The sequence below is a fragment of the Nipponia nippon genome, unplaced genomic scaffold (assembly GCF_047370975.1).
Source record: "Nipponia nippon isolate SJK-2023a ecotype South Korea unplaced genomic scaffold, ASM4737097v1 scaffold_4, whole genome shotgun sequence".
NCBI lineage: Eukaryota > Metazoa > Chordata > Aves > Pelecaniformes > Threskiornithidae > Nipponia > Nipponia nippon.
In genome coordinates this window covers 7,943,528-7,959,266 of record NW_028262358.1, presented here as the reverse complement: position 1 = coordinate 7,959,266, position 15,739 = coordinate 7,943,528, and the positions used below count along the sequence as shown (strand labels likewise).

Sequence of the window (15,739 nt, the reverse complement as noted above, 5' to 3'; positions counted from 1 at the left end):
GCCAGGCTGGCAGTCACAGAAGCAGTTTTACCAGTGCTCCACAAAATTCAGATTCAGACAACAGACCCCTACGTAGTTCAAACCTTTTCAAATAGACAGGGGCAGATCTGTCGTGGAGTGTGGGAAGTCTGCCAACCCTCAAAATCAGCAGTATAGCTGGGAAAGGGAGTCTGAACTATTGCAACACCTGAAACCAAAAATGTAGCACTCATAAATAGCTCTAAACACATTTAAACTAAGAGTAATATAAACTTTTAGTCCTCATTAGCGTTCCCTATGTATATCAATCAGAAATGTTAATATAACTCTTTGGAACAACCAAATACTGTATGCATTTTTTTAACTGCAAAATTAAAGATACAGAAAAAAGGTCTTGCATAACACAAAGATAAAAGGTTTCCTTCTGAATTCAGCTACTGTTAACATTTGCACCTGGTGCTTACATAATTAAATACAGAAAACAACAATTGTACCCTAAGAAAAACTTAATTAGATTAGGCATGTAGTAACAAATGCAAAATTACCATCATTAGTATGTCAGTGTTCTACAAATGGAAATGCTTAACTGCCAAGCCTACAACTCTCATGTCTGATTTATTCCCACAGATGAGGAGGAGACAGCCATTTGCACCCTTTTGTAATTTCAGGGCAACTGCATCCAGGGGAGATTTACTCACAAAGGAGCAGGCAGGAGTACTGCTGTCATCCTGTCTCTCTCTCCAGAAATTCAGAAGGTGTACTTTCGTTTACAGACATTTTGTGCTACAAAAGCAAAACCAGGTTGGGCAGCCTGGAACAAACTAATGAGTCGACAAATCTCTTATGTGTCCTGATCCTTCATCATTAGCCTTGTGGGCTGCTTCACAGGCACCTGCTTTTCTCAAAGACGAGACATTGTGAATGACGTGATGGCTTCCCCCCTGCCCCAAGCAACAGGAAACCTTTAATTTCAGGGTTAAAGCTGTAACAAAAAAAAATTAAGATTCCAGGGAAAAACGTTTCAGTGGCATAATGGTATAGATAGTGATGCACTGGAAAAGACTGCCTACAGAAGTTGCAGAGTCACAAGCAAGAACACAAGGAAGAGTTCGACAAGTATCCACCAGGAGTGACCTAAGCAAACGTGATACTGCCTGATCCAGCCTTGCTTTCCTCTAATTATATATAGAATCTTTTAAAATAGTTGTAATGCTCTTACCCCAGCCTGCTAAAGATCAGCAGCTGTGATGCCTGGGCACGGAGTCACACGAGGGAAAGAAATGATCCCCACAGTTATAACAAAACAAGAACTTTTCTAGTTGCCTTCTATCATCTTAGGTAGGGGAAACAGTACTTGCAAATCTTCAAATCCCACCACCATGAGAGATCAGACTCAGTATGACTAAATACAACCACATACGTCACAGCCTTGTGAACCCAAATGTTCTCTTTCACATGAAATGGGCACACTGCTGTAAGGCCCAAACTTACTGCTAGAAGTTTGTAATTCTCTAAATGCCAAGATACTTTAATTTGGCAGGAATTAATGTGAGCTTAAAATGGGTATTTAAATGCTATCTATATTTAATCAACTTTCCTCAATTACTAAACTGTAAATATTTTCTGAGTATTAGGGCATTAAATCGCTCAAAGAAGCTCCTAAAGACTACAGCAGCCTTCCTGGATATTTCATGCCTGCAAAGTTATTTAAACATTACCACTGAAATTGTAAAACTAAACAAGTCTTCCCCACAGTGTCTCCCCCGGCAGGGCAGATATTTAACTAAAGCTAGCACCCAAAGCTGGATAATATTTAAACTGCTATTTGATAGCAGTTCCAGAGGAGACCTGATACAACTTGTTCAATAAGGAGTATTAGGTTTTAAATAACATAAATGAAAGAAAACCACATAATTAAGAATTCAGATTGTTTTTTAAAAAACGTACAACCATATGCTTGGTGGCAAACCTGTCACAGCCACCAGCGTGAACTCTCTGCCTTCCTTGTGCTGCAATACTAAAAGTCTGCAATCACATTTGGCCTTGCAAAAGGAAAAAAACTTTCCCTTTATTAAAAAAAAAAGAGAGAAGCACTAGGCAAAATTGTGGCCTGACCTTAAACTTTACCATGTAGTCAAGAAATAAAAAGTAAGAAGTCTGGTTTATGAATTTTTGAAGCAAAATTCACATTAAGATAGTATGGGGCACAGACATGATTGTTTCTTGAGAAAACTGTAGATACATAAGGTTACCCAGCTGTGCAGCCATGAAACATATTTTTCTTGATTCAATAAGGAACTATGGCAACCAAGGGTACTATGGCCTCACATATGCTGTAATAATGAGACATAATGAAGGGTCTTCAGAGAGCTCTCCCACAACGGTTAAAATTTTATAGCATCAAATCTGGGAATTAATTTTGAAAAAGAGAGAATCCTATTTAATATTTGATGTGCATTGGTACTTTTTTCCTTTATAATGAAACAATTTCCTCTAAACATCCACATTCTTTATGTTTAAAAAAATTCAACTGCTCCTGCTGAATCAACTCTCAAGGGAGGAGGAGAATAATATCGCATATGAACTTTACAGTATTTGCTTAGTATATCCTATTTGCAGATATCATCTTATTTGAATAATCATATGTTTGCAATTTTCCAGCTCATGATGAAAAACTGACCTGTCTTCAGAGCAAATTTCCTTCAAAACTCACATACGACTGTTATCTGTACCTGGTGTTATTAAGAATATTCATTTTTTTGACATTTGCTGCACTAGTTATCTACATATAAACTCTTACACATAAGAGGTCTCATCTCAGTCCATGGTGAGGTCATGCTACTTTTCTTTTCTGTAAAAAGTGACTCGAAATAATTGTCTGATAAATCTGCCGATTCTTTGTCCAGCTGTCATTTCAAGGGAAAAGTTTTCTGCTGAACCTTTTGTTCTCTGGGAGGGCAGGCAGTCCTGGCTGAAGTGCTAATTGCTTGTAAGCCCAGAGAAGAGGCTAAATTCCACCGCAGCTGGGTTATATCTGGATTGAACAGAGGCCCCACCCTTGAACAAATAATCCCCGTGGAGAAATTATTGCCCAGTCATCAAGGGTGAAGAAATACAAAGAAGGTAGTAACACCAGGGGGTTTATCCTTTTACACTGACAATACTGCCTTCATTCCTAAGAGCAAGGGAACAGCAGATGGGGTGACCACCGTGGTACAGCTAGGTTGGGCTAACCATTTTAAATCAAAATTGTGATTAAAAGATAAACAAAGATGACAACGCTAACTGTAGGCTTTCATAAACTTTTTCTTCACTTACAGCAACTCTGAAATTGGCAGTTCTCCTTCATTTGCTTGAGTCATGAATTCATTTGGCTCAACAAATTACTGCCTGTTCAGAACACTTTTCCCTTCATCCCAGTACAAACTGGTGGAAGGAAGGAGAAGGGGTGCTACCTGCATTTAGGGGCAGATGGCATGATTCAAGATGAGAGGGACTGGTGACTAAAGCTGTGATCAGGATATGGCGTAAGAGCGAAGCTGGCAATGAAAGGGCACAGGCACGTGAATTCAAAGAGAGAGAATCTGGGAAATTGGCCTGGGACTAAAACTAAACCATTTCCCAGTAAAGAAATCAGACAATGAGCCAGGAGCAGAGAGAAACCGTGACTGGCTAGACACAGAGACTAATTTTTAGAAGTGAGTATTAAGGTAGGAAGTTAGAAAGGGGACGCTCACACCCTGCACCCCAAACATTTGAGAACAGGGTCTCACATTACAATCTGCCCAGCAGCAGAGGAAGTTATCACTCATCTCTTCCCCTTCGCACTTGTTCCCACACCCATCGCTCCTCTCTTAATCATCTCTCTGCTCCTTAATCACGTCAAAGCAAACTTGTCTAAGACCACAGTCTGAAATTGTCTAAGTAAAAACCTTCCCTAAAACCAATCCCTATTTAATATGTAAATTTAGGCCAACAGACTTTTGAATGGCTGTGATTAAGGGAGCAGTAACTGTAAAATGCAGATAGTGGGACTGGGAACAAGAAGTAGAGAAGGCAGTGGGAATCTCAAGGTGAATTTCAGTCTGACAGTTTATAATGTTGCATTACATCCTGAGTTGATGTACAAGTTCCAGTTTGCAGAATCGCTTGGAAATTACTAGAGGTGCTTTTTGAAATTTAAGGACTTCCATTTCTTTACAGAAATTAGTCCCCTGTTGCATAGCTTGGGCCTTAAAATCAGAATTCTGACCTTAATCTCTGCTTTTCTTTTTTTTTTTTCTTTTGGTAAAGAGAACACCATTGTTTTGGGGAAGACAAATACATTACCTATGAAATCTTTAATTTACTCATGAAATCATATACCAAATTGGTAAGTACCATAACAAATACTGGTTTGCAGACCAGAGTTTAAGTACACAAAAAGTGAAATACGGTTTATGCTTGGAACAAAGAGATGAGATGAGGTTCCAGCTGGAAAAACAGTGCAATTGTACAGTTAGAGGCAATATCATAATACATATATGCATAGAGACTGCGAGCCTGCAGGCAACTTTAATTTTGGCACTTCCTAACTTTAAGTACTTGGTTTTGCACCTTAATAACATTCTTTTAACATTGTGTGTGTATAATACACTCATAGATCACTCAGCCAAGACATAATTGATTTAATCATCCACATTTGTGAATGATTTGTGAAGCTTACATGAGTTTGCTAAGTTGCAGCCCTGCCCAATAAAAATTAAAACAGATGCCTCTATGAAGCCCAGAGAAACAAGCCGATAATGTAAAAGGAACAGACTGAACTGTAACAGTAGAAGTGTGACAAAAAATATTTTGTTCTTTGCTACTGTATATGTAGCCAAAACTACAACACTACAGATCTGTCAGTCCAAATGGCAAAAATATGATTTTGAATTTTAAAAAGATAAATTAGCTTTAAAAGAAACTTGAATGATAAATCCTACACAGTACAAGGCATTTACGTAAGAACAAGGAAAAAGACGTAAATAAGGCAACTTTGTAAAGAAAAAACCCAACTATATTACACATAATTATACGGTAGCATTTTTAATGGGAGAATCATTGAAATTCTTCTGCTGTTGGAAGAGGCTAGATTTGGTAGATAATAAAATTAGATGCTTTCTTAATCCAGAAGACTGTCTTTTTGCCATCAAAAATATTTTAAAATGCTTTGTTATTAATACTATACAAATTCAAAATAAAAGTAAAGAGCCCTTCCCTAAATATAGAAAAGCCACAAATAAGAACAGTGAATCGCTGTTAATTTAGAATTACTAATGGTGGTAGGCTCAAATATGTCACATTTTTGCTATATTCAATTTTATCTCCGTTAGTGTAATACTGGTTATCTAGCAGTATGTTATTTCCCGTTGGTGGTCCTTCTGCCATTCCTTTAGAGAGTTTGCTGTATAACCAATTAAGGTCTAATTGCCAGAAAGGTGCTCTCAGTAGAGTATGTTTTCTCTTTTTCCAAATATCATCCTGTTTCTGCCCATGAAACTGGTACTAAAATTAAAAGTCCTCTTCCTTCTAGATAGGAATCAAAATTCCTACTTGCAAAACTGATACAGGCATTATGAAACCCCAGTGAGTTAATTCTTTGCCTTCAGAGAGCTGATTTTTGCTCTCTTCTATTTGGACCTTTTGCAAAACATACGGTCTCCTCGTCTCATTTTCCCAACTGTAAAATGGAGAAAACATTACTTCTCTGTTACAGAGCAATTAGGACAAATGCACCAAAGGTTTGTGGAGCATTTAGATTCTGTGATAATAACGCTTATATGGATGAGGGTCATCATGTGTTTTCTTTCATACCAAAGCCATCTTCAGCAGTTCCTGTCCCTGGTTACTTCACACCTCAGTTTACTGTTCCCCCGCTACAAGTGATTTTAAAAATAAAGACTAAATCGAATCTACAAAATGATTCAGGCTAAACTTGAAGCCCTAGAAAGGGTGGGAGGGAGGGGGGGTGTGTGTGTAAGCTTTTTTTTTTATTTGTTTCTTAAATCACAGGAGCATCATTTTGTAGCTTGCTGTATGGCATGAGAATGAAAATTAACAACTGGAAGCTGCATTACTATCCAATTTTATCAGTAAGAAAAGACGAGCAACTGCAAAGACAGACTTGTACATGCAGGTTTTCCACTAATGTCTCTTAAAAATCTGTTCCAGTTATATAAGAGAATCTTCCATTAGCAATGACCACGTTTCATTTTTTTTTAATAATGCCAAAAGTTCATTCTACTTTATACTGCCTGTTTGACAGAGGATTCTCAAAACTGGAAGGAAGAGAACTGCAAAGACAGGCACACAGAAAACAGAGAAGGACAGATCTTTCCAAGACTGAACCATCTTGCCAGCTGCTCTGCTGGAGATTTTCTTGGCTTTTGAAAAGCTGCATGTTATAATCTGTAAGCATTTTGCACAGAACAAAGGAACTTTGGAAAAATGTGATCAGCAAAGAGCGCCTCATAAATGAGTAGTGAAGCTCTGTGGAAAGAGCAGAAAATTTGAAATACAAGGTGAGAGGTGAATGCAGACCTGATTTCATAATCCTTCATTCTATGCGGCAAGAAGAGAGTTGTAAACTCTTTCTATAACATCAGTAATTTTGATACTTGGTTTTTGCTCATCTCTGGAGCTTAATCCTGGATTTTATTCAAGATTTTCTTTGAAAATATGGTGACTAAGAAGTAATTGCTTTCATTAGAAACAAAAAGAAGAAACTATTGTAAATTCTTTCCGTTACAGGAAGTGGGGCATTAAGGACGACGACAACCTCCAATCTCTGACCTTTGGGGAATGTGAGTTTTCACGCCCGAGTACATCAGCAGACATCGTTACAGCTATCTTCTCCCTCCTTCTGGGGAGGTGCTAGTGTCATGCAATGCCCGTATTTTCATTTTCTTGGACACGCACACATTTTAAAAAGAATAACCCACAGGGATCAATAAATAGTTGTTACCATTTTCCCATGCCTTGCTGCTGATACCTGTATCATTTATATACGTTTGACATAGAAAGTAAGGAGCTTAGGGCTTAGAGATACTTTTAAGGAACTCTCTACTGATTGAGGTCTTTGTTTTATATTTAGGCAAACCGGCGTGAAAGCTTCAATAAATGCTCTGACATTCAAAAGTCCCTCTATGTCTACAAGTCAAGTACCTCCATCACTCCTTTATTTCATTTGTTCTATTCCTTTTAATATCAGCTGTAAAAAATAGATAAATGTGCTTTTTAAATGTTTTAAATTGCATTTCACATTTTCCTCCTACTGAATAGTCAGTACTCCCGTTACAGGACCAGGAAAATAGCTGTAAACCTTAAATCTGAAAAACAGATTTAAAAACACCACCAGCCCTGTTTGAGCCTAAGAAAACACATCTTCACTGCAGCGCTCGCTTCATTCTTACCTCAGCAACAGGGACACTGTCGAGACTGTTAGGCGTGAAACTGAACAACTTTGACAAGTGTCCTAATTTACAGATTTTTCTTTAAGGAAACCAACCAAATGCTTAATTTTAAAAACTGTCTTCTGTAGACTGGCACATATATATACTCGAATGCCTGGCTTACTATATTCTCATTGTAGCACACAGCCACATGTGTCGCTTCCTGCACTCCCAGGCTCTATTTTCACCCTGGGAGCTGTGCTCTTCGCCTTCAACTACAGGGGGAGAGCCTCAACAGAAGTATCCTAAGATGCTTGAGCAGCACCTTGGTAAATGAAGAAATAATTGCGTTTTCTGCATGCAAGACATACACGCGAGACATAGATGTATAAGTTGTCTATACGTGGAAAAAGTGTTTAACATTTTTAGGGCATATGTCCAATTCACGTAATAAACATACCATGAATTGCCTTATACATCATATGATATCTGTGGATTAGGGACGGTTTGTGATCTCGCTCATCCTGATTTGCAGCTCTGTCCCATAACATGAAACAAAAAGGAAAAAAGAAACATTCCTTACATAACTGCCTGCCTTTTCAGCTTGAATTTTTATCAAGAGCACCTTAAATTTTCAATGACCATGAACTAAAGGTCTTTCCCAGTCTAACAAAATTAATGCCATATTTTTATTTATACACATGCGCATGTGTGTGTGCATACACACACTAAGTCTGACTTTCTGAAAAGGCTGCAAGATTCAGTCACAAATATATGTAGTAACATGCATATATACAAGTAGGTATATATGAAAGCCATATATATATATATGGCAGGAACTGTATATGTTCATTTTTTAGTTGTGGGTACATAGCACTGTAATTGCCTCATAAAAAAATTAAACAAAATGAGGAGAGTCAGTGTGACAGTCTATCTGAGTAAGAAAAAGGCCTCACAATTCAGTGGGAGCTCAGACCGTTGTGGACTCTGCATTCAGTAACCGATGACTGAAAAATAAAACATCACCTTCTAATGCCTAATTAAGTCAACACAGCAGCAACAGTAAAAGGCTGAGGGCAGCAGTGAGTAAGTATGCCTGGACACACTAAATTTTAGATTATTTTCAGGCCAGGAATGTACCGTCATGTTCCTACACCACTGGCTGGAATAGGAGAACCACTTTAAAGGATCACAGGCTGAACATGTATTTTTAAAAAGTCATTGTTAGGGAAAGTCATTTATGTACATCAACAACTCTATGTATGCATTTGAAACTTAACACCTGATCACATACCTGTATCAGTTCCTGTAAATAGCAAAACATAATTTATTTTTCAAGTAACTGCTGGGAAAGTGTAATTAACAGGATACAATTAGGCAACAACTAAGAAATACTTAAAATCAATCCAGAGACTTCCTGTTTATGATTATTACCCGTAACTATAAGAATGCATAAAATGACGGAGAAAGGAAGCTAGCACCCTATCTTGCCAAAGAACAAAATATATATCATATTTAAACAACAACAACAACCAAACATAAAAAAAAGAAACTCCATAAAGTAGAGCACACATTTAAATACAGTCATGACAGTTTGGGTTAAGGGTCTTCTGAAATAAACTATGCTTATTTATTTATAGAGCTATCATCACTGTATCTCTAGAAGCACTACAAAATGAGAAAATCCACTAATTTTAATTGAAGCTGAACTGAAACCCACATGGAAATATCCATTGCAATAACAGAAGGCAAAAAGCAAACATACATACACAGATCGAAGAAAGAAAGAAAAAACATTTCAAGAATAACTGACCTGTAAAGAAAGACTTTGCTTACATAGGAAGTTTGAATAAATTCTATAAAAGCGGTTAAATTACAGAGGAGTCTATTTGCTTTGATCTAATCCAACAAAAAGCTCATAAATAAAAACAAGATTTTGGGCTGAACCAAACACCTTGAAAGGGTTTTGGTTTGCCCTGAGCTACTGGGCTACCAATGGAACTAGTATTACAGCTGTACAGAAAGAAATACATAAATGCATAAGTATTGAAATTTTAATTGGAGGATGTACTGTCACAGTGGGGGAACTGGCGGATACAGCCCTCTCAAACCCTCTATATTTACAGAGATGAAAAAGAAGAGCATGCAAATAGTAAAAAGAGATAAAACACTTTAACAACGCCACAGAATTGCAGCAGCAATCTTCTAGCAGAAAGGGATTAATTAGCAACAAAGGCAAACGGCCATTTGCCTTAAATTATCAGTTCTTCTACATGATCATTATTCGCTAGGAAAATCTTGGTACCTTCATAGCTATTATCTAAATACCTAAGATATGATGATGCAGTGTACAAAGCAACCGAAAGCTTTTGAAGCTAGCTGAAATCCCAGATGAAGCACATTTGTTCCACGAAGCCATTTGTTGCAAGCACACCCCAATCTGACAAACGTATTTGACATGATACAAGAAAATGCCAACAGACTGACATAAAAAAACACAAAATAATAATGCTTATTTTCTTGATGAAAGAATCCTGTCACTGCTCCTTTCCCAAACTCTTTCTTCTCCTCTCAAGGGATGCATTCATGTTATGCGCACGTCATGCACAAATTTGAACTTTGGATTTAAACCCTTGCTTCACTTGCATTTAAATTATGTAAATATCAAGCCCAAGCCCTGTGAAATCCAAAACAGAGAGCATCTCATCCTGGTTCAGGATAAAACAGGCTTGTCTTCTTCCTGTTACACATTTTGAATGGGCTAGCGTAGGGCCAGTCTAATATTTAAAGTATTCTCCTTTTGCATTGCTATGGGGTGCTTTGCAAGTTGTCTCATTCCTGCCTCCAATTTTCTCTTTTAAAACTGTCACTCCTCAGGGTCATGAATATTCATTTGCCAAGTGATGTCAAGTTCCTATTCAGACAGTGAAAAACCTCCTTTTTTGGTAGAGATTGAACCATCAGAATGATATCTAAGGGTATCAGAAGGGTACCTAAGTCACAGCTGTGAGAATAAAAACTTCATCCCTGGCCAAGGAGAGGGATGTTAAGAAAAGATATTTATGTCAGCTGTTCCCTCCTGCCACTACTGACTGGATAATCACTGGCTTTCTGAACCCATTAATCTGCAATTAATTGTCAAATAGACAGGGTGGCTGGCAGACACCAGTGGCTTTGTAGCAGCACCCTACCTGCAGGTATCCTCTATTTCTATAGCATTAGCAGCAGCCATGATGGTTTTGCTACACACCTGCCATACCCATGTTTGAAGACAAACACCTCCTCCATCAATTTGGAACCATGTGGTACAACCCAGATGCTCAAACACTGGTACCTAGCGGTATTTCAGCTGCCCCAGACAAAGTGACATATCTGCCACTCAGTTGTCATTCTGGAAAGGTGCAGATGCCACCCAACCCTGTGCCCTGTCTGCCATATCCATGCCTGTATCTCGGAGAGCCCACTGGGCTGATGTGGCACCAGATGTCTGCAGGTAGGCGAGCGTGGCTGCGCGTATTTTGAAGTGGCATACTGACCCTCGCACAAAGTCCGTCTCCTCTGTCATGTGATTTTGTGCTCAGGCTCAGCAAAAAACTCCAGCCACTGAATAGCTCATTTCCCTCCCGCTAAACCCATTTTCCAGGAGAAGAGTCGGTCTGTGGTAATTTCTTTCTAGCAGGAGAAAACACTTCTTTTGCCGCTATCATAGTCTAACACAGAGGTAAAGGCGACAAAGAAGGCAAGCAAATCCCACTTTCAAAATGGAGTCTACCCGATACTGTACAGAGAAACCCAGTCCCCTGCTGTGATCATGAACACAATACAAGTTCCCCATGCCATAACAGTTGCTTAAAACGACATGCCTACAAACCATATCTGGGCAGACTGGAGAGGTAGGCCTGGTCTACATTTAAGATATGCTAACGTACTTATGGCTATATAGGAATTAATTTTTTCCATGCCAGCGAAAGCCCTAGAAAAGACATAGTTACACTGGCCAAAAAAGAGACAGACAGACAGACGGAAAGAAACAGAAAAGCAGATAGATGTTTCCAAAAGACTGCGAATATAACCTGTCTCCTCTCAGAGCTTTTAAAGACAAAATTACCATTTTCAAGTACAGAGCTGACAAAAATTATGTTCATAACAGCGCACACTAAACGATGATGTCTTCTTCCCCAACTGTAGCAGAGGCAACAAAATCTTATGAGGGAAAAAAAAAAAATCCCTAGTTTGCTATTTTAAATATACCCTCAACTTAAGATCAAAGAAAGCAAGCCAATCCAGAAATCAGCACGCAACAAGAACTTGATTACAGTCAGCAAACGAAGCAAAGGAAAAATGAACCCCAAGGAAAATAACTGAAAACAAGGTGAGGACAGTGGGGCACAAAACCCCCAAAACCCCACAGACTACCCAACACCATAAGGGGGAGGAGAAATGTCAGCTCTTGCTCACTTTGCTTTAACAAAGTGCATGAAATCACATACTTTCATTCCTTGACACAGCTGTAACAGAATGTAAAGAAAAAAATTGCCATGCAAAACAGGGCATTTCGATTTCTCAACAGCCAAAACTTCATGATACATTTTTAAAAGGGGTCATTTTTTCTCAAAATATCAAATGTTTTTTCCTCACTCCCTCCAAATGCAGGTAATTTTCTTAATAATTTTCACCTTTGCACTGTTGAACATAATGGGACAAATAATACATGATGCACAAATAAGTCATAATGCTCTGTGCAAGTTAACAGAGCAGTGAGATGCTGAATGCGTGATAAATCTAGACCTGAAAGTGAAATACGCCTCTTAATTAAAAATCAATTATTAAAAACAGTAAAGAATGAAAAAGAAAAAAGGCTCACTCACCAAACTCATAATGAAATCCTGGAAACTTCAGAGTTATTTGAAAAGCAGAAAGAAACCTTCGACATCTATATTTAACTAAAGATTCTTCTAAGACTCTGCTGTGGGTTTCTCGATTTTATGATTAAACAGTTCTGTGAAAAATTGTTTCTGGTATCTTTTGTGCTTTTATCTCTTCATTCCAAACGGTCATGAAAATGAATAGACAGCATTCAAATGGAGAATGCAAGAATAAATCATTACTCTGGTTCTGGGAAATCAAAGTACACGGATGCCCTGACGTGGCTTTGAGGTGACGCAGGGATGACGCAGCCACCCAAACCCACCAGCACCTGAACTTACAACCAAGCGTGCTAGGTTTGCCGACAACATTGCCCATTGGGGTCCTCAACAGTTCTCTTCCAGAAGATGGTTTTAACGTATGTATTGAATCATTTGCAAACGTTAGATCAGGGTGTTCAAATAACCTTTTCCAACTATTTTGTGTTCAATTCTGGAAAGATTTCAGACACAGAACAGCTCAAAAGCAGCTCAAAAATCACAAAACCTGTTGCACAAGCTTGGACAAGCAGAAATTTCTGGTTTTCATTTTCTGTAAAACTAAGATGCGTATTCATACCCCCAGCAGTGACAGAGAGATTAAATGAATGAGCGTTACTGGAGAGATCTGAATCCTATTATTGGAGAAACTACACTGGTATTATGCATTATCATAAATATTCAGCATCTGCAATCAAAAGAAGTCTTTAGTGTTTACGTATATAATAAAGTTTTAATAATTCACTAGCAGTATTTCACGTGGAGTGCTGCCGCCCCTTTCGTCTGGAAAAAAGAAAAAATATATCCAGAATTTAAAATCCAGACCCATTCAACTGGAAACAAAATGATCCCTTCTACAGAGAAATGCATGTTACCAGTAACAAGTTGCTTTTCCAAGAGGCAGGGGCGCCCGGCTTCATCTGCCTGCGGCAGGCAGGTGGGCCAGCCAGGGGTGCCTCCATCTTGTGCCCCCCTGAGCGAGCTCCAGCCTGCAGACCCCGTGCACCCTTCCTTTCTCCTAAAGGGCACGGCCAATGCATGCACCCAAGGAGGGAGCCGCAGACACCCCATAGTGGCTGCCCAAACTTGGGAGTACTTTGGGAGCAAAATTCTCAGGATTTTTCCTCAAAAGACTTGGAAAACCTAAGTGAGCGCACTCTGAGGACATGTCAGCCACCCTACCCAAGGGCGCCTCACGGCACCTCCAGAGCACAAACGCAGCCCCTCAACCACAAGCAGTCAAACTCTAAGCCATAAAATAGTCAAATTTGGTACTTTACCTGCATTGCAAGCAAGGGGGTACGTTGTTATCCTTCCACCGGAGATTAAAAGATCTGGGATTATGTTTTGCGGGGTGTTGGCCATGGGGGGCTGCAGGGAGACCTCCTCTGTGGGAGGGCATCGGGGCCGCCCTTTGCCGCCCACAACCGGTCACAGCCGGTTCCCCAGGGGACCCACCATGCGCCAAAACTCAACCTGCCACAGGCGCTTCCTGAGACTGCTGAGGAAACTTATTTAAGAAATGGTGGTAAAAGCCCAAAACAATGCCAGGGCAGGAGGAGAGAGGGGAGACGTGGAGGAGAAGGTGCAGCAGCACACTGACCCAGCCTCCTGTGCTGCCATCACCTCAGCCTGCCCTGAGGGGGTGGGAGACCAGGAGGTGGCAGGGTGGCAGCAGGGAGTGTGGGGGGGTGGGAGGTGTTTTTCGTCGACAATAAATTAACTTCAAACTCCCCCACTTTTAACATATAAAATACAGGAAAAATCCTGACTTCACTCACAGCGTGGTCTCATCCAGCCTGTCACGGAGGGAGAGCCACGTTATCTAGTGCCACACTGAACGGACATCAACTTTTGAAGTACAGTCCAGCTGAATAAATACCACAGAAAGTCAATAGCCAAATCCTTTCAGCAGCAGCAGTGCTCTGGGAACCTGATTGGAATTTGAACATTTGCATTGATTTATATTTTTTTTTTTTGACGTTACCAGCTTGGAGCAAGCACTGAAGAGGAGGTACACGGATGGCTCCGCAGGAACATGAATGGCTAGCGAAGGATTACCTTTTAAAGGATTATCTTTTAAACAAAGAAAAATTTGGTATACTGCAAACAACTAACTCGAATCAAAAGGAACAGATTAATCCAACAGGATTACCAGGTAAGGCTTCCCTGTACTTTAATGTCCAGACATAGAGCTGAGAAACATGAACTGTTTTATTTAGACACCCGGGTGCATTGTCAAGCACCTTTTCATGGTCCACAAATAAAGGAGGCCTGTTCAGTTAAGGCTGTTAAAACAAAAGCTTTGACGACTTATCCTCAAGCTTCACAAGCAACAGAGATCTTCTGCCTTTTTACAGAGCCCTTTCCTTTACCCTTGCATATGTAAGCTCTGATCATCAAGTCCTTTTAACTCCAGCCAGGAAGGAAGATTAGTCCCTGCCTGTACAGCTCCTGCACTGTGAAATTTCCAGAACTGAGCTCTTTTACTTCCCTCTGGGAGGCAGGGGAAGTCACAGAAAACTGACATCAAGCTCTTCGTGAGGTTTTTTTCCTGAATCGTTAACACTCGTGTAAGCTCTTACGGCCATGGTACAACAGTATGACAAAAAGCAAAATAGCATCGATCTACAGCACCCACACATTTGGAAACAATACCCACTATGTGCACTTGTGCCTCTCTCTCTTACTAATATACATGTTGGTAGCATCTCTTACATGCACCAAAGATTTGTATTGACATCTACTCAAGTATTCTGGCAAGCAGAATGAGGTAAGCAACCAAGTTTTTAAAAAAAAGTGCAAAGATAAAACCTCATTAATTTACTAACAGGAGTTTTAACCATGTTTTAATGATTTAACTTTTTTTAAAAAACTATTTATTTAACACGCATTCAAGGTTCCCTTGAAGTAAATTAAATAAAAATCCTAAATACTTAAACACAACATAACATAAGGCAGTTCAGTTTCTTTATGTTTTGGTTAGTCCCATATACAGGTCCAGCCCTAGTCCAATCCAGCGGGGAAACCAGATTCAGCAGCAGTCACAAACCCTGACTCTTCATGATATGAAACATTATTGACTTTGGTGAGTTTTCCCATCTAATAATTTCACTTTTCTACCTTTTGAACTTATCATATATTGTTTTATAACCAATGAAACACTGCATTTGCTCAGCATATATTTCACATTTATTTAAGAATAAATACAGCATTAAGAAAAGACTCACCTCCTCCACCTCCAAGAAGGCTGGAATTAGCTGCAAGAAGAACAGAAGGAAAATCATTAGCATTGAGCTTCCTAAATATAGATGGAACCAAAACAGATGCTTCACGAGATTTTCCATTGTTTCAATAACTTTCAGTAACAGCTACTCTCCACTTACCCAAAAACATTTACTGCAAAAACAATCATTTATGTAAATTGTAATTGCAATCTTT

At 39.3% G+C, this 15,739-nt stretch overlaps 1 protein-coding gene across 3 annotated transcripts in view; it reads right to left on the bottom strand.

Moving 5' to 3' along the window:
* The window catches only part of MACROD2 (mono-ADP ribosylhydrolase 2), an 893,688-nt gene that overhangs the window by 685,641 nt on the left and 192,308 nt on the right, over positions 1-15,739 (bottom strand). For all 3 annotated transcript variants that reach the window (XM_087774714.1, XM_087774715.1, XM_087774713.1), the window contains exon 4: positions 15,529-15,558. In XM_087774714.1, coding sequence (XP_087630840.1) covers positions 15,529-15,558 — 30 coding nt within the window. The remainder of the gene's footprint in view (positions 1-15,528; positions 15,559-15,739) is intronic.